This window comes from Tursiops truncatus, chromosome 1 (genome assembly GCF_011762595.2).
Source record: "Tursiops truncatus isolate mTurTru1 chromosome 1, mTurTru1.mat.Y, whole genome shotgun sequence".
NCBI lineage: Eukaryota > Metazoa > Chordata > Mammalia > Artiodactyla > Delphinidae > Tursiops > Tursiops truncatus.
In genome coordinates, this window is record NC_047034.1 from 71,358,120 (window position 1) to 71,386,073 (window position 27,954).

The 27,954-nt window shown below is 51.1% G+C and overlaps 1 protein-coding gene across 1 annotated transcript; it reads left to right on the forward strand.

Annotated features, from left to right (window-relative positions):
* The first annotated feature begins 67 nt into the window (after positions 1-67).
* SMG5 (SMG5 nonsense mediated mRNA decay factor) lies at positions 68-27,950 on the forward strand. Its single transcript, XM_033857183.2, has 22 exons — positions 68-293; positions 4,226-4,324; positions 4,849-4,972; positions 5,339-5,495; positions 7,380-7,469; positions 8,423-8,512; positions 9,225-9,303; positions 12,834-12,959; positions 13,065-13,133; positions 13,595-13,803; positions 14,504-14,641; positions 14,807-15,406; positions 17,133-17,308; positions 18,454-18,529; positions 19,236-19,411; positions 20,414-20,572; positions 23,684-23,743; positions 24,145-24,304; positions 24,727-24,817; positions 25,668-25,742; positions 26,176-26,314; positions 26,496-27,950. The coding sequence occupies exons 1-22, from the start codon at positions 220-222 to the stop codon at positions 26,577-26,579; spliced, it is 3,051 nt and encodes a 1,016-aa protein (XP_033713074.1). The 5' UTR covers positions 68-219; the 3' UTR covers positions 26,580-27,950.
* The last annotated feature ends 4 nt before the right edge of the window (positions 27,951-27,954 follow it).

The following is a 27,954-nucleotide window of genomic DNA, read 5'->3' on the forward strand; positions in this document are numbered from 1 at the left end:
GATTTGGTAGTGGCAGGCCAATGGCCCGCAACTTCCAGCTGGTATCGCGATATTTGGCAGGCGGAGGAGGAGCTGTCGCGGGCAGCTGCCTCGCAGCTATGGCGGCCGAGCAGGGCCGGCGGCGGTGGTGGCTGCGGCTACGGTCGGAGACGGCAGTGGTGGCGGTAGCGGTAGGTGGCGGGGGTCTGTGACCGGGATCCGCCCCCGGGCCCGGGCACCATGAGCCAAGGCCCCCCCACAGGGGAGAGCAGCGAGCCCGAAGCAAAGGTCCTCCACACTAAGCGGCTTTACCGGTGAGAGGGGCCGGGGTGTGAGTGCAGCCGCCAAGGGAAGTGGGGGGGGGACAGCGAGGGGCGGGGCCTCCCGGGCGGGCGGGCTCTGGTGCCGGGCTGGGGTGCGGGCGAGGGAGGGGGGGTGCAATTTTGGAGGGAGCAGAGGGCTCGGGGCCCCGTAACGCTGGATTGAGCAGAAAGAAGGAATTGGGTGGGTGGGAGGTTGGGAGGGAAGCACGTGGAGGGATACCTCCCGCAGTGAGCTTGGGGCTGGCACCGAGCTTTGCGGATTTGGGGTAAGAAGGTGGGAATTGGGGACTGCAGGGGTTGGGAAGGTGAGGGTGGGGTCACAGATAGGAGAAAAACCCGGAAGGGAATGGTGCTTAGAACCCTGTAAGGACTTACAGGGAAGAGCCCTGGACTGAAATCAAGAGAGCCAGGTTCAGCTCCTTGCTTTGCCATTCTCTCACAGTTTAACCTTGGGCCTCAGTTTTCTCACCCTTAAAAGGAGAGGTTTGGATCTGATAGGCTTTGAGGTCCCTTATGACTCTAAGTTTTGGGAATCGGAATGAAAAGAAAGAGGCTGGAAGACTATTTGTGTTGGACTGGAAGAGCGGTGAAGGACTTTGAGTCCAGAATGTTCTTAGGTCATAGGAGCCCATTTCAGGGCACCTGGGGACTCCTGAGTTCTGCCTTCCTTCCAGCCTCATGACTACAGTCTCTTGCCAGGCAACTTCCATTCCTGGTTTCTGATTTCCACAGTGCCACTGTGCCACTCACATCTTCAGCCTTTCAGCCCTCTGTTGGGAACAGGCCAGTATGAGCTCTTCCCATCCTGAGTGAGCTCCTCCTGCCCCGAGTCGAGGATTTTCTGTGTGGGGCAGCTGAAACATGGGCTCTTGAACTGGATCAAAGTAGGTTGAAGCATAGAGACCAAATTCAGTTTTCTGCTTTCTAATAGGGAGTAGGGTTTGGGGTTTTCATTCGGCTCAGGCTCTATAGAACCAGAGGTGTTTGCATGAGAAGACCAGCTTCAGAGCCATGGGCCTCATCTTGACAGTGAAAGAGTCAAGAACATGTTGTCTTTTCCTCCCTTGAGTAGGCATCCTGCCTGCTTTGGCTTCCTAAGCCAGAAGGCAGAGGGGAGTATAGGCTGATGCAAAAATAGAAAAGTGATCCAATCTATCAGCCCCAGGGCTCTCACTGTGGGCTGCCCCAAGCAGTCTCCAGGTGGGTGAGCAGTTGGCTGGGATGGCACGTGTGCCTTGTCATGCAGCCGATTGTCAGTGCTGCCTGTCAGACAGAGAGTGGGCAGTGCTTGCAAGATTCCTTACTTGTCTCCAGCTTTTGGAAATGGCTCTGGTCATCCTTCTAATCATTCACAAATCTTGTTTTTTCTCAAGCCACTGCCCTCACAGAACTGACTGACTTAAGCGGATATGTTTGCATGTGTGGTTTACATGCGTGCACGTGGGTATCTCTGCTGGTAATTGTGTGTTGTTGGCTTTGGGCAGGATGGAAATTTGAGGCAGCGGATCTCTTTTTATTATTTATTATAGCAGTGTTGATTGGTGGGAAGAACTGGGGGAGGAAGGTCTGATTTCTTGGCCCAAGGTAAATATGTTGTTAGACTATGTAACTGTCATCCGACCTTCAGTAAATTTGGGAAATTCCCACAGTCTGTTTACAGAAATGAAATTCTGAAATGTTTTAAGCCCCTCAGAAAAGGCAGCTGGAAAAGGGATGCTGGAAGGGACACAAGCACCAGTTAATTAGGCCAATTTTAACTGTTTTTTTAAAAACATTTTTTTTTAACACTGCTAGGCCTAGGATTACAATAGCGAATGAGACACAAGACTTTTTTTTGTAGTTTTTGTTCTAGAGATTACAATTTAGTGGAGGAGCTTAGGGTCTGATGGGAAATGTGGAAGAAAGTGCAGAGACATCTCAGGTTTAAGAGTTTGCAGTTAGAACTTCCTTGAGTAGTGGTTACTAACCTTTTTGAATTGAGACTCTAAGGGAAGCTCTGGGGCCTGTCCATAAAAATACATACACACACAGCCTCCTCACATCTGTGCATGGCACTGAAGTTAAAAGCCCTTTCCTGGGGACTAAGCTGGCATATCACTGATGGCTGCCTGGTGCTGCCCTTGGCATGGAGGGCCAGGATGGCTGAAAGGGTTTGGCTTCCATCTCTAGGCAGCCCAGGAGGTGTTTGGAGAAATGCTGGGCTCTTAAGATTGCCTGTGAGAAGGCCTTGATTACCATCCCACCCACTCAGCCGGGTGTTGGCGGTCACTTCGCCCTGTACAGGACAGCTTTTAGTGGTGTACCACCTGAGCCACCACAAGATGCTAGCCTGCTAGCATCCCCAGCCCAGGAGCATGTTTCAGTGTTCTGAAACAATTTTGGACTGTTTTATGAATCATCACTCCCTATTTTTTGGTTGTTTTGTGTCCAGAGCTGTGCCTGATTCACCTGTTCTCACAGCTGCTGTCTGTCCTTTGGGTTTTACCCTTCCAGAGATGATACTTACCCAGGCACCTCTTGGCCATCCATTGTAGAGTTTCCTTGAACTTTTCTCTTAGGGTCTGGAATATCTTCCTCAGGATGAAGACTAATATTTTTTGAGTACTTACTGTGTACAAGGCACTGTTACAAGTGCTTTATATATTAGCTAATTTAACCCCCACAAAGTAGATGATGATATTAATCCCATTTTATAGATGAGAGAACTGACACATAAGGAAGTTAGATTTTTCTTTTTAAGGGTTTTTTTTTTTTGGCTGCGTTGGGTCTTAGCTGTGGCACACGGGATCTTCGTTGAGGCACGCGGCATCTTTGCGGCGTGCAGGATTCTCTCTAGTTGTGGCGTGTGGGTTTTTTCTCTCTAGTTGTGGTGTGCAAGCTCCAGGGTGCGTGGGCTCTGTAGTTTGCAGCACATGGGCTCTCTAGTTGAGGCATGCAGGCTTAGTTGCCCCACGGCATGTGGGATCTTAGTTCCCCGACCAGGGATTGAACCCATGTCCCCTGCATTGGACGGCAGATTCTTTACCACTGGACCACCAGGGAAGTCCCGGAAGTTAGATTTTTTACCCAGGACCACATAGCTTGTAAGAAGTAGAGCTAGGATTTGAACCCAGACTGTCTGGTTCCAGAGCCTACACTTTATATTAAAGAAACAGTTCCTTCAGCAGGATCCAGGAGACCTTATAACTAAGCAGTTTAGGGACACCCTCCCCCTTTCTCTTACCCCATTATTCCAAAGCAGAATTTTATATTAGGAATGCCTTTCCTTTATGTCAGAGATAATAAGCCTTTGCATAATAATAATTTATTCATTCCACCAATATTTATTGAATGCCTACTGTATACCAGTGCTGTATATAAATTATTTCATTTAATCCTCACAACAGCCCTTTGAGGTAACTGCTATTATTTCCACTTTTATGCATGTGGTAACTAAGGCTTAAAGAGGTAGGTAATTTTGCCCAAAGTTATAGAGTTAGTAAGACACAGCCAGGTTCAAACCCTAGATGTTTTGCCTGGCATCACAGCCTATGCTCTTTCCATTGAGAGAGTCTACCTTCCATATCACAGAGTTTCTCTACCTTGACACTGTTGACAGTTGGGGCAGGATAGTTATGGTGGTAGACTTTCCCATGTATTGTGGGGTGTCTAGCAGCACACAGTAAATGCCAATAGCATGCCTCTTCTTCCCCTTCCCCAGGTAGTGACAATCAAAAATGTCTTCAGCATTGCCAGATGTCTCCTGAGGGGACTGCTGTGTCAGGATGGAGACTGTGTTCATCTTGTTTTGTACCGAGCTCAGTCTGCAGCCATTTAGTTTCCCCACCCCAAATTCTTTAGCTTTTCCTCTAGGATCAGTGTTCCAGCATCATAGGTGGACCATACACATGGCTCAGAGGCTGTTTGCCTATATTTCCCTGCAGGGCCGTGGTGGAGGCTGTGCATCGACTTGACCTCATCCTTTGCAACAAAACTGCTTATCAAGAAGTGTTCAAACCAGAGAACATTAGCTTGAGGAACAAGTAAGCTGAGACTCTAAACTACACATTCTTACAGTTTCTTTATTCCTTTCCACCTGAAACCCTGTCACATATAGACACATGTTCTCTTTTATCTCCTGACCTCATGGTACAATAATGGGGTATGACGTCTCTGGCCTTCCTAAGAGGGAGAGGGGATCCCTCACTCTCTGCAGCTTCTACATCTAACACCATTAGAATGGTGTTTGAGTTGGAGGAGTTGGCCATACTGCATAATGAAGGAAGGAAGGAGGAGATACAGAGGCAGAGTAAAAAGGAGAGAAAGGTGCAGGGAAAGAAATGAAGATTATTAAAATTCTTATTGCTCCTGCCTCTGTCTTTTGGGGCTCCCACTGCCTTCCAGGACTGCTGTTGTCTTGGGTCCTACTGACTGACCCTGGATGTCTATTGCGAGGCACAGAGATTTGTCAGTCGGGGTGTTGGCAAATGCCTTCTTGTCCTCAGTTCTTGTGTCCCTCACCAAGGGATGGGCAGTCCCTCTCATGCTCTCCTCTACACCCTCCCAGGCTGCGTGAGCTCTGCGTCAAGCTTATGTTCCTGCACCCGGTGGACTATGGGAGGAAGGCAGAGGAGCTGCTGTGGAGAAAGGTGTACTACGAAGTTATCCAGCTTATCAAGACTAACAAAAAGGTAAGGGGAGGTCAAGATCTTGGGAAGATGTTTGTCTAAAGAGGGGAAGCTAAGGAAGAAAAGGACAGCGAGGCAAGTGGGCCAGAGTATGGTTGTAGATAGGGAAACCAAGGAAGAGATAGCAGAAAGGGAGGGAGTCATATGGAATTAGGATCAGGGAAGGAGGGGAGCCTGATCCCAGATGGGGAGACCAGAGAAGTAGGTCTAAGGGTATAGGGGTAACTTGTGAGTGAGAGGAGATGTGGATAAAGTTCCAGAGCCAAGAAGATAAGTTTATTTCTTCAGGGAGATGAATATGATTAGGGATGGGGGAGCAGAACTCTGATCTTGTTGCTTAACTAGCCCCTTCCCTTTCCCAATCTCCAGCATATCCACAGCCGGAGCACCTTGGAATGTGCCTACAGGACACACCTGGTCGCTGGTATCGGCTTCTACCAGCATCTCCTTCTTTATATCCAGTCCCACTACCAGCTAGAACTGCAGTGCTGCATCGACTGGACCCATGTCACCGACCCCCTCATAGGTCAGTGAAACCTGAAAGGTGGGCTCGAGGAGCAAGTTCATATGCTTCTACTTCTAGCCTTCTTATCCCTCAGGATCCATGTACCTTGTGACCCAGCCAGGCAGAGAGCATTCTAGAAGACCTACAAATGCTTCATGAAATTTGGATTTACCCAAACAACCGTATGACTTGGGGTAAAGATCTTAAGGAAGGAGAGAGAGAGACCTCTTCAGTCTGGGATTGTAGACCGATGGGGAGTCGGGGAGGGAATGGAATGATCCAGAGTAGGTCTGAAAGATGTTATTAATAGCATTTTTTTCTTCCAGTTGAATTTGGCTGGCATTTGTTTTAACTTTAGAGATTGTTTCCTAGTATTTGATGAAAGTATTAAAGTTTTTAGAAACGTTGGGGAAATCATGGACATTCTTTCAAGATAGTGCAAATCTCTTTTTGGCCTTCTGAGGTACTGGCAGCTATGGTGGTTTTCTCTTCAGTTCAGCTATCCTTTAGAGCTCCTTCCCTCTTCCTCCAACTCCCCTTGCTCTTTATACCCCCTACCCTCCCCCATCCCCATGCCCCTTCCCTCACCAGGACAAAGACATTCTGGGTCAGAGATGGAGGTTGTGTCTGCACCACTATGTGGCAGCATTCTCTGGTCAGAAGCAGAGCACTGTACTTTGTACATTTAAAAACATTTAAAAACAAAACAATGGGGAATTCCCTGGCGGTCCAGTGGTTAGGACTTGGCACTCTCACTGCTGGGACCCCGGGTTCAGTCCCTCGTTGGGGAACTAAAATCCTGCAAGATGTGTGGCGCAGCCAAAAATAAAACAAAACAAAACAAAACAACGTCAATCCAAGGCAACATTTATAGGTGTTAAACCAGATTGCCAGAGGGGTCCATAGCTTAAACAAAGATTAAGAACCCTTATTTCAAAGGGTCAGTTCCCCAAATCATTTTAGTTTTTCTCCTTATTGATATTTCTCATTCAGCCAACTCAGCGATGTCTCTATAAAGAATATTAGGAAAGGCTGCTCAGAATGGGAGCTACACACCCAGGAGTGTGGCTGCAAAGTGGAATGGATAGGAGGATGCTGTGCAACTTACCTGCTGTGCAACTTTGATTTCTTTAACTGTAAAATGGAAGTAACAAGAGTAACTACCTCATGCGGTTGCTTTGAGCATTACTTAAGTTGATATTTTAATACACTTAGAACAGTACCTGGCACATGGGAAAACTGCCTGCCAAGTAGCCGGAGCTCTCTGAAGTTACAAGGCTGCCTGGGTGAAGGGAGAGGAGAGAGCCCATGCATGTTTGGCTCTGGCCACCACCAGTCCTCAGGTCAGGCAAGATGACCTCGTTTCCCTCATGAATAGACTCTCCATAGGCTGCCTTCTCTGTGGACCTCCCACCAAGCAGAAGCCAGGAGCATTTACCTTGGCCTCATTCAAATGCCATTCTTCCTGGGCAAGTTTCCCATCTTTACCCAAACCTTTTACCTTTAGGTGGGGAGCTGCTACCCAAGGCACCCACAACTGTACTGACACTTGAGCCTCACCTCTACTTTCTAGAAGCCTTCCTATGATGACCTTTCACATGACCTTCCCCCAGGGAGCTGTCCTAGGTTGAGGACCATAGCCCATCTGTTCTAGTTCCTTTCTGTCCTATGAATGACCCCTGCCTATGAGTTTCTGTGTCTCTACTTCTGTCTACCTGTGAGCCTGTGTCTCTATCTGTGTCCTGGATGGGTGTCTTCTCTGCCCCATAAGGCCGTGTTCTAAAACTAGCCCTGGATTCTTTATCTCCTTTCTCCACCTAGGAAAGGTGTTTCCCCAAAGGTAGGGACAGAGGAATGGGCTTATAAACATATCTCTCTCTCTCTTTCTCTCTCTCTCTTTCTCAGGATGCAAGAAGCCAGTGTCTGCCTCAGGGAAGGAGATGGATTGGGCACAGATGGCATGCCACCGATGTCTAGTGTACCTGGGGGATTTGTGTAAGAATCCGAACCTTTCATTTTTCTCTGTTTTGGGCTACAGGACAGGCTCCAACTGCTCTTGTTGGTACCACCCTTTACGTGATTGGAGAGCAGGAGGCGCAGTGTGGCCTCTGATAACTTTTCTCCTCCAGTCTGTTTACAGTGTTTCCTTCTTTTCACTGTTCATGCATGAGTCGAAAAGGATGGTGAATACAAGAAGAAGGAAAATGTCTTTGCTCTTTAAGAAAGTCAGGGTGATAACCTGGTTTCAGCGGTGGGTTAGGAAGATTTTAATTTGATGTCTTTCTCCTTTGGGGTTTTCTCTTCATGGATTCCTAGAGGAATTGCAGTTAGACCTCAGGGAGGACTTACCTGCCTGAAATATGTTTCTCAGAATGGAAAAGTACTCTTGCTTTATGGCCCCCGGTCTCTAGTCCTGATAGACAATGGTTCTGTCATTAGGCTGCCGGTGTGTGGCTGTCAGATGCATTATCCTTTATTGATCTGAGGCTCGTCTCCCTGCCCCCATCCCACTCCTGGACCCTTTATAGGCAAGGGGCACAGAGAGAATCAGCTGTTTCACAGTAGATTGACCAAGTGTCATTAGTAATGTCTTCTCTCTAGAACTGAGCAGTTGAATTCCAGAACCAAATATCAGAAGTCTTTTCAAGCATTTATATATGCTGCAGCCCCTTCATTGGGAAGAGATAATCAAGGAGAGCCTCTTTACTTTACAAACACTAAATATTCTTTACATTTTGGACCTACCAGCAAGGAAGAGAGAGTTGAACAGTTTGCCCATAGTCGTGCAGACTTAAGACTGTGCCAGAGACCCAAGCAGCCTGCCTTCTAGCTCAGGTATCTTCCTCCCGGGCTCTTATTACAGTTCTCCAGAGTAGACTCCCAGATGAGGGGAGGTTTTTCTGAAACACGGAATCATTGTATTTCTTTTCCTCCTCTCCCTCCTGCAGCACGATATCAGAATGAATTAGCTGGCGTAGACACTGAGCTGCTAGCTGAGAGATTTTACTACCAAGCCCTGTCAGTGGCTCCCCAGATTGGTAAGTGGACCCCTCCACTGGGGCCTCCCAACCCAGCAGCATTTTCCAAGAGGAAGACAATGTTGAGATGGCAGGCAGGCCATACTCACTTCCCCCTGGGTCCTTCCCACCCACTCTCAATTCTTTCATACTTCACCTTGGTTCTGCATTCTGACCCTTGTAACACACACTCACAAGATGGTGGAAGGAGAAGAGAAATGGGAAAGTCGTGAGCTAAGAAGGAAGGAGGCAGAAGAAGAGGGAGAGACAAGATGGCTTCCCTGTCCCTGAGGTTTCTGTAGAAAGAGGGGACCGTACTTCAGCTGCCCCCATGGAGGCACAGTGAGGGAACGGATCAGGCTCCATTTCAGGGAAAGATGGGGATTAGCATGTAGGAAGGAGAACTCAGAGGTGAGAGACTGAGCTGGGATAGAGGAGAGGGCTCCATGGAGTTCAGTCAGCATTGGAAGAGGCACAGCTGCTGCTGAAGGAATGGCAGCTGTCAGTGCTGAAATCCCTGGTGGTCCAGGTGGGCTTAGACTGATAGGAAGTGAGTCTAGAATAGATAACGCCCTGGAGGAGCAAGATTAAACTGCTGATCACCTGAGACACCAGTGTCGCCTGCAGACCCACTGTTCTCCCCATGAGTTCTCTGATGCTTAACGTGGGTTGGGCCTTGCAGCTTTCGGTGAGTATTATGGCTACAGACTGTGTGACTTTTCTTCCTCTCCAGGAATGCCCTTCAACCAGCTGGGCACACTTGCCGGCAGCAAGTACTATAATGTGGAAGCCATGTATTGCTACCTGCGCTGGTGAGTATTTGCCAGCTCTTTCCCCAGCCCTACTTTCATGTCTGCACAATTCCTCCTTTGTTTTCTCTCTTCCCTTTCTCCCTTCTCTAGCTCCTGAGTGAGATAGATAGAAGAATGCTAAGATTGAGGGTGTCCCTTCTCTCAGGGGCATCCTGACACAGCCCTGCTGCTTTTCACATAGCCACCTGGACTTGTAGATACTTGGGCAGCTGAAGTAGCTGTCTGCTGTCATGAAAAATAACAGGATTGCCGCCTTCCTGAAGAAGGAAATAAATTTGATATAGTTGATAAAATGGTACCAAAGTAGCCTCTGACAAGAACTTCAGAACTATAGAGCTTCAGTGTCTTGAGGTGACAGAGATGACAGCACGGGGGGACAAGTTTAACAGGGTGGATCACTGCTTCCCTGGATCTCACACTTAGCTCTTAGAATGAAAAAACAATTTTTTCAGGGCACCCAAAGTTGACTAGGCTTAGGTTACTAAGTCACCATAACCAAATGCACATGAGAGTGACAGGTAAATGAGAATGCCGTTGGTTAAGTCTTAGTGAGACATAAACTGCCAGGAAGCTCACTGTTGCCACCTATTCAGGGCCAGAGTCCACTTGAGAAGCCAAATCTATCTCAGAAGAAGTTATATAGTGAATTGGGCTTCAAAGCCTAAAGGGAATAAGGGTGGTCTTCATAGCTTAAATGGTCAGCTACTAAGGTGTAAAGTAAAATAACCTAATTCTGCCTTCCTGGCCAAGGAAACCTGTTTCCTGTATCAACAAATATTTACCCTGTTCCGTTACTAGATCGCTACAGACTGGCCTCCCATCCACTGTATTCATTTTTTTTTTTAATTGAAATATAGTTGATTTACAATGTTGTGTTAATTTCTGCTGTACAGCCAAGTGATTCAGTTATACATATACATACATTCTCCTTTATATTCTTTTCCATTGTGGTTTATCACAGGATACTGAATATAGTTCCCTGTGCTATACAGTAGGACCTTGTTGTTTATCCATTCTATATACATATAATAGTTGGCATCTGCTAACCCCAAACTCCCACTCCATCTCTCCTCCACCCCCACTTCTCCCTTGGCAATCACAGTCTGTTTTCTATGTCTGTGAGACTGTTTCTGTTTTGTAGATAAGCTCATTTGTGTCATATTTTGGATTCCACATATAGGTGATACGATATGGTATTTGTCTTTCTCTGTCTGACTTACTTCACTTAGTATGATAATCTCTAGTTCCATCCATGTTGCTGCAGACGGCATTATTTCATTCTTTTTTTATGGCTGAGTGATATTCCATTGTGTGTGTATATATATATATATATATATATATATATATATGTATCACATCTTCATCCATTCATCTGTAAATGGACATTTAGGTTGTTTTCATGTCTTGGCTATTATAAATAGTGCTGCTGTGAACATAGAGGTGCATGTATCTTTTTGAATTATAGTTTTGTCTGGGTATATGCCTCGGAGTGGGATTGCTGGATCATATGGCAACTCTATTTTTAGTTTTTTGAGGAACCTCCATACTGTTTTCCATAGCGGTTGCACCAATTTATATTCCCACCAATAGTGTAGGAGGGTTCCCTTTTCTCCACACCCTGTCCAGCCTTTGTTATTTGTGTATTCATTCTTGAATATGATTACCAGGTTTTATATTATAACCTCCCATTGCATCTTTCCCATTCCTTGCATGCCTTCCAGGGAATGCCCCCCTTACTTGTCCTGGATCCCTCATCACATTCATAATCATGATTTAGGGTGAATCACTTTCAAAGAGAGCCAAGCACATCCAGGTTTGGGAGGTGCCAAATAAGGTCCTCTTCTACTATGCTTAAACAATTATATCTCATGGTTTGTGGGTTAGGCATTTGGCTAGGGCTCAGTTTGGCAGTTCTCCTCCTGGTGGCATTGTCTAGGGTCAGGCAGTGGTATTTGGCTGATTTGGGGGTCTGATATGTCTGGAGGGTTGGTTCATCTGGACCTCTCCCTGTAGTCTCAGGGCCTCTCCATGTGGTATCTTCCTCAGGGCAGATGGACTTCTTACATAGTGGCTCAGGGCTCCAACAGCAGATAATGACCCAAGAAACTTGGAAGTAGAGCCTGCCAATCCCTTAAGGCCTGGGCCTGGAAACTGGTGGAGTCACTCCTGCAGTATTCTCTTGGTCAAAGCAGTTGCATAGTCGTTGTCTCCCACCCTCATCCCCTGCCAAGATTTAAGGGGAGGTGACACAGAGCCCACTTCTCAGTGGAAGGAGTACCAAAAAATTTATTTATTTATTTATTTTTTTGCGGTACGCGGGCCTCTCACTGTTGTGGCCTCTCCTGTTGCGGAGCACAGGCTCTGGACTCGCAGGCTCAGCGGCCATGGCTCACGGGCCCAGCCGCTCCGCGGCATGTGGGATCTTCCCAGACCGGGGCACGAACCCGTGTCCCCTGCATCGGCAGGCGGACTCTCAACCACTGTGCCACCAGGGAAGCCCTGTAGCTATATTTAATTCACCACTGGCGTGTATTTCTTTTCTATCACTGCTTTTTGTAATTAAAAGATGTTTCGAAAAACAAGACATTTTTTAAAAAGTATAGCGTGCTCTTAAGGTCATAGCCTTTGCGGTAAGACAGACTTGGGTTGGAGACTCAGCTCTACTATGTTTTAGCTATGTGACCTTTGTTTGATTGATTGATTGATTGCCGCGTTGGGTCTTCGTTGCCCCGCGTGGGCTTTTCTCTAGTTGTGGCGAGCAGGGGCTACTCTTTGTTGCGGTGCGCGGGCTTCTCGTTGCGGTGGCTTCTCTTGTTGGGGAGCACGGACTCTAGGCACCGGGCTTCAGTAGTTGTGGCTGTGGGCTCTAGAGCTCAGGCTCAGTAGTTGTAGCGCATGGGCTTAGTTGCTCCGCGGCATGTGGTATCTTCCCAGACCAGGGCTCGAACCCATGTCCCCTGCATTGGCAGGCAGATTCTTAACCACTGCGCCACCAGGGAAGTCTGTTATGTGACCTTTGCATTATACTTGCTCTCTCAGGCTTTACTTCCTCATCTGTAAATGTGGACAATAGTAGGGTACAGTGCCTGGCACAGAGTTGGGTGCTCAGTACATATTTGCATTTGAATGAATATCATGAGGATTAACTGAAGTAGTGTATGTAAATATCCTTGCGCATAGTAAATGCTTGTTAAATGCTACCTATTAAGTGCCTGTGCTTTAAGATGAAGGATAGTGTATTTCAGGGATGGTAACTAAGTTAAGTTTGTAACATTCAGTGAGATTAATTGTCCCATTTCTAGATACAGAGGAGATGCAGATGTCATCATTACTCTGATTAATCTGGAAGTTGTATGTGTGTATTTTATTAGGAAAGATAGCTTTCACCCTGAGTACATACATGGAAGGGGAGGCTGGGAGCAGCCTGTATTGACTAGAAACAGTGCTCCCTAAATCCCTGGAAGACTGACATTTCCCCTCTCCCCCTCTGCCTCTGCCAAGACTCAGTAGCTCACCTCTGTCTCCTTCAGCATCCAGTCGGAAGTGTCCTTTGAGGGGGCCTATGGGAACCTCAAGCGGCTGTATGACAAGGCAGCCAAAATGTACCACCAGCTGAAGAAGTGCGAGACTCGGAAGCTCTCTCCCAGCAAGAAGCGGTGAGTGGGGCCTGTGGGAAGAGGGGGTTTTTCTGCAATTGGTGCAGTAGGACCATAGGGACCCTGGAGCTGTTCACCATTTACCTTGGGCTCCTCTCATTTCAGATGTAAAGACATTAAGAGGTTGCTGGTGAACTTTATGTATCTGCAAAGCCTCCTGCAGCCCAAAAGCAGGTGAGTGGAAGAGAGTGTGAGCAAGAACTGTGTCCTGTGAGCCCCATCACGATGGCTTCTTTCTGGCAGGGGACTTGAAGAGGAGGGAGTGGGCTGGTGAATTCTGCCTTTTGATTGGAAATTATTTAGCTGGTTAGTCCTTTCTTGGCATCCCTCACTGTCTCACCCTAGGTTCTGTGCCCATTCTCTGGGTGGCTTACCCTCTGGCACAGTGGGTGCTTACTAGATGTTGAAGGAGTGGCCGAATGGGAAGCCTACCCACATCCCTTCCACTGCGTGTCTGCCCTTCCCGTGTTATTCTGTCTGCTTTGGAGACCAGCAAGCACTGATTCCCCCTGCTCCTCTTTCTGAAGTCTCCACTAAGGATCCTGTGGTCTTTTCTCTGAATCCTGTATTCCCAGCTCTTTTTGCCTGCCCCAGCCCCCATCACTGACCTCCCCTGTTATCCTGCCCTTCCATAGCTCTGTGGACTCAGAGCTGACATCACTTTGCCAGTCAGTCCTGGAGGACTTCAACCTCTGTCTCTTCTACCTGCCCTCCTCACCCAACCTCAGCCTGGCCAGTGAGGATGAGGAGGAGTATGAGAGTGGATATGCTTTCCTCCCGGACCTTCTCATCTTTCAGATGGTCATCATCTGCCTTATGGGTGTGCACAGCTTGAAGAGAGCAGGTAACTCTCCCTCTGTCCCTCATTTCTCCCCGACTGGCTTCTGGGATCCTCACTACCATTTTCTGCAGCTCCTTATCCATGAACTTGCTTCCACAAGCAGTCCCTTCACTACCTGTGTCGCTGCCTGGCTGTGGGAGATAGGGGCAAGGAACCCTGCCCTAAAGAAGCTCCTAGTGAATGAACAAAGGCGACAGCATATTCCCACCCCCTCCGCCCTCCTACACCCACAAACACACGTACCCTTGGCCAGGACCCAGGCAGACACAGTGGTTGAGATGCTTAGCTGATGATCCAGACGGAATTCAGACTTGCTGGGGGTGGGGGCAGTTAGGCAGTTCTGGAAACCTGTCTGCCGGAGGTGTATGTAGAGCAAAGTTGGATGGAAGGGAGGGGGAGGCAGGGCTGGGTGCAAAGATGCTTGGGGCATATGGGGAGACGCTTGCGTGAAGGCATCAAAGCCAGGGAGGATGAGATGGGACAAGAGCATCCATGAGCTTACCTGAAGCAGGATGGGCTGGCACATTCCACATTACAGGATGCGAGTGAAGAGACCTGAGAAGTCTTTTTTTACCTTAGAGGAAGTTTTCAGAGGTAGTTGGATCCTTGGAAGGGTTGAGAACAGGTGAGATGAGGTTGAAATTAGTGGAGCCTACTCCTTTTCAGGGCCCTGGGCCCCTAATGCTGGCTTTCCTGGTTTTAGGATCCAAGCAGTACAGTGCAGCCATTGCCTTCACCCTGGCCCTCTTCTCCCACCTTGTCAATCATGTCAACATACGGCTGCAAGCTGAGCTGGAAGAGGGCGAGAATCCCGTCCCGGCATTCCAGAGTGATGGCACAGGTGCAGGCACGGGGGAGGTTGTGACTGTGGAAAGGTTAGCATGGGGTGTGGGGATCGTGGGAGGGGAACACAGTTGTGGCAGGGGAGGTGCTGTCGAAGAGCACCTGCCAGTGTCCTCGTTCCGGTTTGTCCCTAAGGCCCCACCTGACCATCCTCTTTCCACAGATGAAGCAGAGTCCAAGGAACCCTTGGAGAAGGTGGAGGAGCCGGGTCCTGAGCCTCCTCCTGCAGCATCTCAAGATGGCGAGGTCAGAAAGAGCCGCAAGTTCTCCCGCCTCTCCTGCCTCCGCCGCCGGCGCCACCCACCCAAAGCTGGTGATGACAGTGACCTGAGTGAAGGCTTTGACTCAGACTCGAGCCATGACTCAGCCCGGGCCAGTGAGGGCTCAGACAGTGGCTCCGACAAGAGCCTTGAAGGTGGGGGAACAGCCTTTGATGCCGAGACAGATTCAGAAATGAACAGCCAAGAGTCCCGATCAGACCTGGAAGATATGGAGGACGAGGAAGGGACACGGTCCCCAGCCCTGGAGCCACCTCGGGCCAGGTCAGAGGCTCCTGAATCCCTCAATGGCCCACTGGGCCCCAGTGAGGCCAGCATTGCCAGCAATCTACAAGCCATGTCCACCCAGATGTTCCAGACTAAACGCTGCTTCCGACTGGCCCCCACCTTCAGCAACCTGCTCCTCCAGCCCACCACCGAAGCTCCCACCTTGGCCAGCCGCAGGCCCTGTGTCAATGGGGATGTGGACAAGCCCTCAGAGCCAGGTACTTGGGCCTCTCTTCATCATCTTGCTCTGGTCCTCACCTCTATACCATCGGCACTCATCTGAGAGAGGCCACTTTTTTCTCTGTTTGAGTACCTCTCATCCCCACCCTCACTGCCTGGCTTTCGGCTTCTGCCTGTAGTGTGGCCTGGAGTTTTTTCCTGGGAATCCCCTCTGCTGCTCACTTCCTTATTCTCAGCTCCCAACTGATTTCATGGTCTTATTCTCCTCCCACTCCCACCTTGCCCCGTGGGTTTGGGGCTTTTCTCCCTACACAGCACTGCAGCTGTAACTCCCTCCCGTGCCATCCCAGGTCCTACCAGGGCTCCTGGAAGCTAGAAAAACCACACCCACCAGGGCAGGTGGATTAGAATGAGACTGTTTCCCTGAGGGTCTTCCCCTGAGGTGCAAAGGGGGCACCTGGTCAGCAGCAGCAGTGAGCATTTGCGGCATCTACTCTATGCCAAGCACTAGGTTGGATTTTTTGGGGGTCTTATCTAATTTTCACTGCAGTCTTGTGGTGGAAGAGTTATCATCCCTATTCTAAATTCTGTTCTTTACCTCCAAGCTTCTGTGCACGGTGTTGCTTTGGTCTGGAATATACTTTTCCTCCCTTGCCCCGAGCCTCTCAATTAGCCAATTGCTTGCCTAATTCTCACTTTAGATTTTAGCTTAAAAGTCACTTGGTCTGGGATTCCTCCAAGGGTAGGCTTCCTGTGGGCTCCTGTAGACTCTGCACCTTGGCAACTTCCAGCCTTTTCCCACTTGAGTGACATTGTCCGTTGACTTGTCTGTCCCTCCCCCACAATACCATGAGCCTCTTGAGGGCAGGGCAGTCCATGTTTTGTCTATCGCTGTATCCTCATTACCTAACACAGTGCTTGGCACATGGTTGGGACTTTGAATGAATAAAAGAAATGAGGAAGCTGATGCTCAGAGTTGGAGTGTGAACTACTTAGTGTTCTAACCTGCAGACTTGAAGAGCTAGGAGTTGGAAGTAGTTCTTTTAATTCTGTACCCCTTTTCTCCCCACCTGTAGCTCACTTCTGACTGTCTGCCCTGCCTTTTGCACAGTATAGGCACATCATAAATATCAGTTGAGTGAGTAGCTGTAGACCTCACAAATTAGCTCGTGTTTTTTTTTTAAATTTATTTATTTAATTTATTTATTTTTGGCTGCGTTGGGTCTTCGTTGCTGTGCACGGGCTTTCTCTAGTTGCGGCAAGCAGGGGCTACTCTTTCGTTGTATTGCGTGGGCTTCTTATCACAGTGGCTTCTCTTGCTGCAGAGCATGGGCTCTAGGGCACGCGGGCTTCAGTAGTTGGGGCACGTGGGCTCTAGAGCGCAGGCTCAGTAGTTGTGGTGCACGGGCTTAGTTGCTCCGCGGCATGTGAATCTTCCTGGACCAGGGCTCTAACCCATGTACCCTGCATTGGCAGGCAGATTCTTAACCACTGCACCACCAGGGAAGCTCCTTAGCTCGTATTTTAAAAGGCACCAGGCTCTTGGCTTAAAACCAACTATTAAAAAAAAAAAAAAAAAAAAAAAAAAATAGCAACTAGTTAGTGAGCCTAGAAAAGTTAGGCAGGAGCCTGAGTCCTCTCTTCTCACATCAGAATTCTTCAGAAGAGTCCAAGCAGGTTGGGGCATGCTCCCCGCACAGAGCTGAAGCCTGTTGCCATGTGCCTACTAGTCGCTCATCCTGGTTCTCTGTCACCCATCCCCAGCCTCTGAAGAGGGCTCTGAGTCGGAGGGAAGTGAGTCTAGTGGGCGCTCCTGTCGGAATGAGCGCAGCATCCAGGAGAAGCTGCAAGTCCTGATGGCGGAAGGCCTGCTTCCTGCTGTGAAAGTCTTCCTGGACTGGCTACGGACTAACCCCGACCTCATCATAGTGTGTGCGCAGGTGCGTCACTCCACTCCCACTGCTCTCCGTCAGGTCCCAAGGTGTAAGGGGAGGGTGCCAGCCAGGATGGGGTGTGGGAATCCCCTCAGGTGGGCTGGTCAAGACAAAAGTTATTGTCAAGCACCTGCTCTGTGCTGGCTCCTTATGCTTTTTACAGGGCAAGGATTAGGCATGACCTTTGCCCTCAAAGAGTCTGTGGCCTGGGCTGGGATACAAATTTTGTGGACTGGGAAAATAGCACTGCTTATTCTGCTTTGTGTCCCCAACGCTAGGCATAATGCCTGCCATTATGAGTAACGTCTGTGACAGTATGTGTCCAAGGGCTAACCTTGATAGGTAAACACCGGAGTCCAGAGAAAGGAGAGAGCACTGAGTTGTGACAAGAGAGATGAGACTGGGAAGTGACAGGATGTTCAGACAAGGTGCAGGTGTTGTGAGCAGGGAAACGGCTTAAAGAGAGTCCTGTAGCTGGAGTGAGTGGTGTCAGAAGCGGGCTGCCATGAAGACTGGCTGGCGTGATTGTGACCTTTTCCTTCCTTTCTCAGGTTCAGAGTCTTAATCTTGAGCCTCCAGTGCCCTGAGGCTTTTCTTCAGTGTTCCTTTATTCCAGTAGCACACCTGCCTGCTGTGGAAGACCCTTTTCTCTGCAGGTCGCCCTCTTCCCTAGATGAGGGAGTTTAGGTCAGGGCCAGGCACAGCCTTGGGCATGTGCTTGTGCCTGATGACAGCTAGTTAGTCATTGTTAGTCATCGAGGGCGGTGTGGTGAAGATGATCATATCCCCAGAGAGGTGGCCCAGTGTGGACACGTGGAGGGCTGAAAGGAAAAGTTTGTGCTAGACAGGGAGAAGCTTCCTCCAGCGCTCTAGCTTTTTCCACTACCAAGATCCAGAGAGTTTCTCCTGTGGTTTCAAGCCTTCAGTGGTTGATGAAGTTCAGTGAGGCTTCATGGTCCCCTTCTTCATTCCTCCCTGTTTTCCAAGTCCTCCGTGAGCCCCGCCTTGGCCTCTTTTGTTAATTTTTCTCTCAAACGCTTCTAGGCCTGTGACCATAGCCCCAGACCCCTCAGATATAGTGCTTTTCTTGTTCACTGCCAGCCTCCAGCACTGCCCCAGCTGAAGGCTTCCTCTTCTCTCTCTCCCTCAAGAGCTCTCAAAGTCTGTGGAACCGCCTCTCTGTGTTGCTTAATCTGTTGCCAGCTGCTGGCGAACTCCAAGAGTCTGGTGAGTGAGTCCCTGGCACTGTCCTCCCTCTCTCTCCCTCACTGGCCCCACAAAGCCCGCCTCCCCCTTCCTGGTAACCTGGTCCTTAGGGTAAGGAGGTTAATGGGATTCACTGCCTATCCTCCCTAACACACAGCAATCATTGTGGTCTGGGCCTCTCTGGTTTCCTGCCCCAACACTGCCCCACTGTGGGCAGGTGGCCTGGTCCACCAGGGAGTGTGCTCCCTGGGGAAGGCAGTGGAGTGGCAAGAGCAGAGTGAGGGGAGCCTGTGAGCCAGCCCCAGTCACTGGTGTGGCACCGCTGCCTTCCTCATTGAGAATTGACCTTGACCTTCAGAGCCCATCTGTCTGGGTCATCCCCTCCTGCCACCTTCCAGCTAGAAATCGCCTTCTCCTACCTCTGGACTCACCCAAGGACAGTCCATTCCTTCTTCCAGAGCTCCTCCTCTCACATCCATCCTAGTGTAATTGTCCCTCTGTCAGGGGGCCATCCCAGTCTGAGCGGTCCTCTAACCCTCCCAGCTCTGGTCTCCTAAAGCTCTGCCTGATGGCCCTGTGTACCCATCTCTCCTTTCCTCCCCGCCACCTCTCCCCACTTTGTGTCCGAGGAGTATGTCCTGTCTCACAGCCTCTGAGGAAGGACTGTGTCCCTCTGACTGGGGGCTCCCATAGAGCAGGTGGCCTCATGTGTCCTCTTTCTCCCCAGGCCTGGTCCTGTGTCCTGAGGTCCAGGATCTTCTTGAAGGTTGTGAACTGCCTGACCTCCCGTCTAGCTTGCTGCTCCCAGAGGACATGGCCCTTCGCAACCTGCCTCCCCTCCGGGCTGCCCACAGACGCTTTAACTTCGACACGGATCGGCTCTTGCTCAGCACCTCAGAGGAGGTGGGGATATCATTTCTCACGCCACAAGCTCTGTTGTTCATCAGACTCAGTAGCAAAGCAGGGGTTCAGGGCTGGAGGGGACGGGCAGGCACCCCTTCCATCCAGACAGGGAGCATGTCCCTGGGGCTGCAGCTGTGAGTCCTTTTTCACTCGGTGAACCATTTGGACTTCCTTTCCTCCTTGGCAGGATGTCCTTCCACAGGTTTGCTGTTGGTAGTGTCTCCCTTTGTAGAACAAGCCTCCTTCCCCTTTCTCCGCTTTTTGGAGAGGACAAAACAAGTAAAGTATTAGGGCTTTGAAATCTCTGTTGGTCTCTTTTCTTTTCTGAGCCCAGCCTCCTCTAAGCTGACCAGCAAACAGAAAGTTGGAGCTGGAAGGGCATGTGCTACCCATTTAGTCCAGTGATTTTCACCCTTGAATCTGTGTCACCACATGGGCCGTCTTGGGGCAGCAAAGGGAAGCCAAGTGGACAGGCGTCCCAGCCCCCGTCCCCAACACACACACACACACCACCCCCACCCCCTCGTTGGTTCCTCCTTCTCCAGCTTGGCTTGATAGTCTGTTTTATATTTTAGCATTCTAGATAAGATTTTTGTTTGATGGGGAAAGAAGGGTTTTGCTGGCCAAAAACATAAGTTGGAAATGGTGATCTAGTTTGTCCTTTCATTTTACACGTTAGGATCTGAGACCCAGAGAAAGATGGCATAAGAACCCAGGTCTCATCACTCCCAGCCCATGCCCTTGTCTCTTTCTTCTCAGCCCTGAGTCCTGCTTCTCTAGTCCTTCTGGGAGTCTCCTCGCCCTACTTGCCCACTCCTTTTCCGTTAGCTAGAGGCCCTGGGCCTCGGCGCTCCTCTTTTCCACCCCATAGACCACAGGCCTTACGAGGGAGCCCGTGTTGCTGAGTTGGTTGGACTGGCAGGGACGGCGGAGGGGAGGAGCGGGGCCCAGCGGGCCTGGAGGGCCCTGCTCAGCCGGGCCGCCTCCCATGTCTCCTCACAGACGGTCGTGCGCATCTGCTGCATCCGCAGCTTTGGCCACTTCGTTGCCCGCCTGCAAGGCAGCATCCTGCAGTTCAACCCAGAGGTTGGCATCTTCGTCAGCATCGCCCAGTCTGAGCAGGAGAGCCTGCTGCAGCAGGCCCAGGCCCAGTTCCGCATGGTGAGTCAGGCCTCCCCTCCCTGTCTGCTCTGCTCCCATGGGCTCACTGAGAAACCCAGGGTCAGAGGCTTAGACACACTGGTGGCCCTCGACTGAAGAACCTGGTCATTGGGGCCGGGGAGACTGAGCCTGGGGAGGGAACTGAGGGCTGATAGGGAGTGAGAGTTGCTTTGAGCAGGGGCAGCCTGGCACCGGCCTGTATGTAGACTGACTGGGGATTGAGGGCCATCTCTGTCACCTCCTAGTCTGAATTGAGCAAGTCACTTAACCTTGCTAAGTCTGTTTCCTCATCGGTTACACAGGAATAGTTGAATCAGCTTTATGGGGTTGCTGTGACTGTGCAATGATAGAGAATGGCAGGCACTTTGCACTTTGCATTATGGAGTGTGTGCTGTGGAGTACGTGTGCTCAGCAAAATGCTCCTTTCCCTTTCCTTTTCGAGGGATGAAGACTGAGGAATGGAGGGATCCTGGCATCAGACACCATGCAGGAACCCTTCCATCCCACAGAAGCCTCAAAGAGTAGGAGGTGGCCTGTGTTACCTCTTTTCCAGTCAGTCATTCATTCCACAGATATTTACTGAGAATCTGCTCTATGCCAGACCCGTCAGTATCCTAGGCATGAGGGTTACAGCAGCAAACAAGACAGGCCTTTCTCTTGTGAGGCTAATACTTCGTGAGCAACACTGTGGGTTCTTTAGTGGGGCCTGCACAACCCTGGGCGTGTTGTCCTCCCCAAGCTAAGTGGCACCAGTACATTTGGGGGGGTGGTGTCTGGCACGGGAAGCACGGCCCACGTGTCTTGGCAAGCCCAGGGGTTCTTCTTCATCTCAAGCCAGTCTCCTCCCCCATGTTCTTCCTTTCCCCAGCCGCAGGCTCCCCGACCTATGAGCACCCCCTTCCTGCGGATGGGAAGGGGCACAGTCTCCCCAGAAACCCCCCTCCTTGCTGCCTTAAAAGCAAGCACGTTTTGTTAAAAACTAACCTTTTGTGTTAAGGCTTTCATTGCTGTTGCATAGGGGGAAACACAGGGGGTTACAAAAATAATTACAGGGAAGTCACACAGCTTCAAAAAATGTTAGAGTGTTTGCAGGCATTTCCTCTGGCCTAAACCTCCCGAAGACTCCTCCTGGGGGCACGGAATACTTGAAAGCCCCTCTGGTGTGGTGCTAGACACCACAGGCCACGGTGGACTCAGGCCACACTGCCTGCTGGGACTGCCTCCTGCTCTGCCTGAGTCACGTTTCCACCCCAAGGGGTTTATCCCCTGGCAGCAGCAGCGTGGTCCTTGTCATATTGCCTTCTCCCATCATTTACCGAGAGTTTTCCATGTGCAAAGCTGCTTTGCCTGTGACATCTCATTTAACTCTGTAACAGCCCTGTGAGGTGGGTGCTTGCAGCCTCATTTTATAGACAAGGAGGCTCAGAATGACAAAGGAGGAGGTATCAGTGGCAGAGCCAGGGCTCTGGAATTGGAAAGACCAGGCTCTTGTCCTTGTTCTAAGCTGCTGTGGGAGCTTAGCTTCTCTGCAAGCCAGGCGGGGCGCTGCTCCTACTCTCTGGGCTCTAGTGTCTGCCTGGTTTAGGGACCCCTCTTTCCCGATGGGTCTGGTCTTCTGCCTCCCTTCTTTGCTTTCTCTACCAGAGTTTCTCGAAGGGGACACTCCACAGGTGGGTAAGAGGTGGACACTTCATAACCATAGTATAATTATCAAAACTAAGAAGTTAGGATTGGTACAATCCTGTTAACTACAGACTTTATTCAGATTTCACTAGTTTTCCTGTAAATGTCTATTTTCTTCTCCAGAATCCCACATTACATTTGATTGTTTTAATGTCTCCTCAGTCTTTCCATGTCCTTTTTTTTTTTTTTAATATTTATTTATTTATTTGGTTGCACTGAATCTTAGTTGAGTCAGGCGAGCTCCTTAGTTGTGGGATGCGTGTGGGATCTAGTTCCCTGACCAGGGATCGAACCCATGCCCCCTGCATTGGGAGCCCAGAGTCTTAACCACCACGTCACCGGGGAAGTCCCTTTCCTTGTCTTTTATAATCTTGGCAGTCCTAAGGAGTATTGTTCAGTTGTTTTGTAGAATGCCCCTCACTGGGCTTTGTCTGGTGTCTTCTTAGGATGAGGATGAGATTATACATTCCAGATTAATATTTTAAAGCATCACTCTGATGATGCCAGTTTGCCAAAGAGCCTTCAGTGGCTCCCCATGTCTTTCAGAATAAGTCCCCATCTTTAGACCGTACTAAGGAATTTGGACTTCATCTAGAAGACAAAGGAAAACCATCACAGGACTTTTAGTCAGGGCCATGGTGGACAGCAGATGGTTTTTGAAAGATTGCCTTGGTTGCAGGCAGAGAAAATGAGTTGGGCTGGAGGCAGAGACCAAAAAGAAGGTGGTTATAATAGTCAAGGTGGGAGGTACTGGCTTAGACCGGGGTTGCATGTTGAAGATGGAGGGATGCAGAGGGATGTGAATGATTTTTTAGGAGGTACAGTTGACAGGACTGGGAGGCTGATAGCTTCTGGGGCTGAAAGAGAGGGAAAAGTCAAAGCTAGCTAAGCTTTCTGGCTTGGCAGATGGTGGTTTACTTAGCAAGCTGGGGTACACTAGAGGATGAGAAGCAGGTTCTGAGAAACAGGTTGGGCTGTCAAGTAGGCATTTGGGTATGTACGTCTGGAACTCAGGAGTGGTCAGGTCTGGGCTGAAGCTGCAGCTTTTGGAAGAAGTTGGCAAGTGGATGATGATAGAAAGTGAAGGGGTGCATGGATGGTATCCCCTGGGAGGGAGGACAGATTGAGAGGAGCAGAGGTGGAACCCTGAGACACAGACAGGTGCCATCCCCTCCCTCTCTCCCTGGGAGGCGTGAGCTTCTGTGGGCTGCTAATGAAGTGTGTTCAGATTACACAGGAGGGATATTTTTTCTCCCACACCTCCCTTCCCCTCACTTATCAGGAGTGATAGAGAGCTGACTTTATATGAGGCCGTACCTATTTCAGACCCCAGGAATCCCTTTTGGTCTTCTTGATCACTGGAGAAAGGAATATTCATTCCCCGAGCTTCTTGTCCCAAGCTTAGCACCTGGTATTTTCCCCTTGTAGGCACAGGAGGAAGCTCGGCGGAACAGGCTAATGAGAGACATGGCCCAGCTACGACTTCAGGTAAGAAGTTGGGGCCCCGCGCTCCTTCTGCTCTTGATCTGGTTATTGCCTGAAGCCCCCTGGCACGTCCTCAGCCCTCCAGCTTCAGCCCCTGTTCTGCCCGCTGTGGCTCTCTACCTTGCCCTGGCTACCCTCCCAGCCTCCTAGACTGCCTTCCAGCTGCTGACTTGTCACTGAGCTTTTGTGGTCCCTTCTGCCTTCACTTCTGTCTCTTTTCCTTCTCTTTCTCTTCCTCTTTCCTTTACCACTTGTTTCTGTCTACTTTTCCTATGAGGCCATTCGTCGAAGGGGTCCCTTGTTCCCATTGGCAGCAGGAGGAGCCCCATAAGAGCCACCTTGAGTACCATTCTTCCCCTGCCCAGGCTGCACGCAGCTCCACCCACTCTGCCTTCTCTCAACAGCTCGAGGTCTCTCAGCTGGAAGGGAGCCTGCAGCAGCCCAAGGCCCAGTCAGCAATGTCTCCCTACCTCGTCCCCGACACCCAAGCCCTTTGCCACCACCTCCCTGTCATCCGCCAGCTGGCCACCAGTGGCCGCTTCATTGTCATCATCCCAAGGACAGGTGAGTATATTGGAGAGGTGGGAGCAGAGAGTGTGGCTAAAAGAGAATCTGGCTTGGGATTGAGAGACCCTTACTTGGGGCCCAGTTTACACACAGTGGCCTTGGTCAAGTCCTGCCGCCTCTCTGAACTTCAGTCATTTCATCTGCGAAGTGGGCATGACAATCCCTGTTAAACCCTGACTCACAAGATGGTTGGGAGAAACAGATGAGAAAATCTAAGTGAAAGCAGTTGGTAAGTTGCCAACATACATTGTTGGCAGAAGGTCAGTCTTTGAAAGAACTTCAGGATTCCTGTAGGAGCTACGGCCCCTTTTCCTGCAGTGTGTCCTGGAGTGAGTGCAGATGCTTCTGCAGAGCCCCATGTCACGACAGCCTGAGCTCATCTGTTTTGTCGTTCCCCCACCCCCCATCTTGCCCGCCAGTGATCGATGGCCTGGATTTGCTGAAGAAGGAACACCCCGGGGCCCGGGATGGGATCCGATACCTGGAGGCAGAGTTTAAAAAAGGGAACAGGTGAGTGCAGGCCTGGCTGGACCTCTGCTGAGCACAGACAACAAATGCGTGTGTTCCTCGTGTAAGACACGTGGCCCCTGGTCACAGTTGGCTCACTGCCTGGGGAGGGAAGCCGAAGACATAATTAGAAGTCAGGGTCTTAGGTGCTGAAATAGACAGCGATTGGAGGAGCTAGGAGCCCTGTTGGGGAACAGTGACCTGCTGTCCATCTACCTCTGGGGCAAACATGAGATCACTGTGACCGGGGAGAGGGGAACAAGCCCCCACCTCCAACCTATGGACTCCTTTGCAGGAGGTTCTCCTGCTTTAGGTGATCAGGTTGACCAAGGTGGGAGTGCCTTCATCGGGGCTGCCCAGGGGCTTCCCATGGGGCTGAGGGGACAGATGGCAGTGTATAGGTGCTCAGCCCAGCACAGGCCCTTCCTTCTGGCCTTTGGGGCCAGAAAAGGACTAGACACTGGGTGTAGGGAAGAGGGAGAAAGCTCCCTGCTCTCTGCTGGCTGGCCCACCCCTCCTCTGCATTTGCCCTTGCCTGGTCAGAAAGCTGCACAAAGCCTGCTTGTTTGGACCTTGTCTCCAGAAGCACTGACTTGAAAAGCACCTGCTGCTTCTCCCCTCCCAGCTCCTCCCCAGGGAGGAACCAAAGAATTGATGTTATCAGGAGGAAAAGCAAGCTGGGCTCAGCAGCTAGGAAGCCACTTCAGAATGACTCCAAACAGACCTGTGATGTGGGAGACGTGCCCCCCCCCCCCCGATAAAACTGGGTCCCCTGCGCCACAATGGCCTGCTTTGTATGAGGTGCCCTCCCTCTCCCCTGCCCCCAACCTTCACTCTCTCGTCTCCTTTGCAGGTACATTCGCTGCCAGAAAGAGGTGGGGAAGAGCTTTGAGCGGCATAAGCTGAAGAGGCAGGATGCAGATGCCTGGTAAAATTTCAGCCCCCACCCCTAGAACCTCAGATAGGCTGCCTACCTTGCTCCTCTGTGGGCACTCCCCAGGACAGAGGGACGGGGCCGGAGAATTCCGTAACAGGCAGCAGGACCAGCGCGGGGCCAGGCTTATTCTGCCGGAGGCCTCCTGCAGGTCTCACCTTAGATGGAGTGAGAAGTTGCTCCAGCATCTGAGCCCCCGTGGCCCTGAGATCCTTGGGCTCAGCTTCCTCACTCATTGAACCTTTGCCCAGTCCCTGTAGCATGTCCTCTGGGGCCAGCTTCCAGGACCCTCTCCTCTGGGCTGCCTGGTTTCTCTCGCTCTCTCCTGGTGCCCTCCTCACCCCCAGCTTCCCCTGTGCCCTGGAGATCTGGTGTTCAGGCTGTGCTAATGCTGGGGCTTGGCCCGCCTTCCCCCTGCTCCCACCAGGACGCTCTATAAGATCCTGGACAGCTGCAAACAGCTGACTCTGGCCCAGGGGGCAGGTGAGGAGGACCCGAGTGGCATGGTGACCATCATCACAGGCCTTCCACTGGACAACCCCAGCACGCTCTCAGGCCCTATGCAGGTGGGTCATGGGGTGATGTTTGGCAGAGTGTGGAATGGGGAGGAGGTACCGGTGTCGACTCCCTCAGACCAGACAGCTGCCCTTTTCCTCTTCCATCACCCCTTCCCCAGCCCCTCAACGACTTGTCCCAGAGTTTGGGAGGTCAGACCCTCCTCCATTTGTCCTCCCCCCAATTCTACAGGCAGCCTTGCAGGCCGCTGCACATGCCAGTGTGGACATCAAGAATGTTCTGGACTTCTACAAGCAGTGGAAGGAGATTGGTTGAGACCGACCCCCAGGCCCTGCAGCGGGGCTGACTCCAGATCTCTCCTGCCCTCCCTGGCAGCCAGGACCACCACCTGTAGTCACCCCACCACACGCAGACTCACGCACGCACACAGGAAGGAAGCCCAGCTGCACACAGGCTGCAGGGAGGGCCCAGGAGCCAGCTGGGAGGGCGGGGGTCCCCCTGTTGCCAAGATGACGTCAGGAAAGCAAGGAAAGTGCTTGGAGCAGGAGAGGCCTGTTGGCCCCTAGCCAGCCTTCCTGCCTCAGCCCCCCTGCTTTCCCCAGGGGCAGGTGGCAGGCACGGGTGTCTGCGTTTCGTTGGAGTGGTTCCTGGACCTCTGAGGGGAAGGGACAGCAGAAGGGGCCCTTCTTCCTCACCCAAGACGCAGGGTGGTTGGTGCCAGGAGTTTGGGCCCTCTGGGCCTGGGGGTAGAGTTGGGTAACACCAGGTGTCTGGGTGGTTCTCTGCAGACCCTTCCTCTCCTTGAGGACCACCCATCCCCCTCTCATCTCCCTTTGCAGGGGCTGGGCAGCTCTGGAGCCTTGGGGACTCTTAAGGAAGAGGGGCCTGGAGCTGCCTGCGCCAGTAACAGGGCAGGGCTTAGATCCCCTCCTCCTGCTGCAGGGGATGCACACCCATTGCCCCACTTCTGTTTTCTGTCTCCGTTCGTCTAGCTTCCAGGGCAGGGAGCAGGCCCACGACGGCTGCAGGCAGTCTGGCCTATATGCCAATGAGGGCTTCTGTGCCCGCCAGCCCCATGGTCACTGCGCTTTGTGCTCTGGGCTGCTGTGCTGGGACAGAGTGGGATGCCAGTAAGAGGAGAGAGGGGTGAAGTTTGAGGCCACAACCCCCCTTACTATCTAGGGAGGGGCCTGTGTTCGGATGGACAGCAGAAAGGAGAGGCTCTTGAAGCTGCCCGGCCAGGGACCCTCTGCCCTGATGGGCTTCCCTACTTTTGTCCTTCCCCGGGACTAAAGGCCTGGAGGAGCTGAGCATGGGGCTAGCTTCTGGAGTGTTGAGGTGAATGTGAGAGCAGAGATCACGAATAGCTCAGGGCAGTGAGTGGAGCAGCAACAGTGGGGCTGAGTGTGGGAGGCTTTGGCCAGGATTGCCTCGGCCCCTCCCGCTCGGGCTGCACATACAGCTCGGGCTGGGGGTTGAGGGTCGGGGATCTCAGCTCTGCTGTTCCCCACCCCAGAGCACTAGCCTAGCTTCCCAGACTGTTCTCGGAGGAGAACTGGCTGCCTGCCTCCTTCCTCTAAGACAGCAAGTCTGGGACAACCTGGGGGGAGTGGGATCACCCCCACTTCCAGTCCCTGGCAGAGGCTGAGACTAAAGCATCACTTAATAAAGACCCCCAGAAGCCCACTCC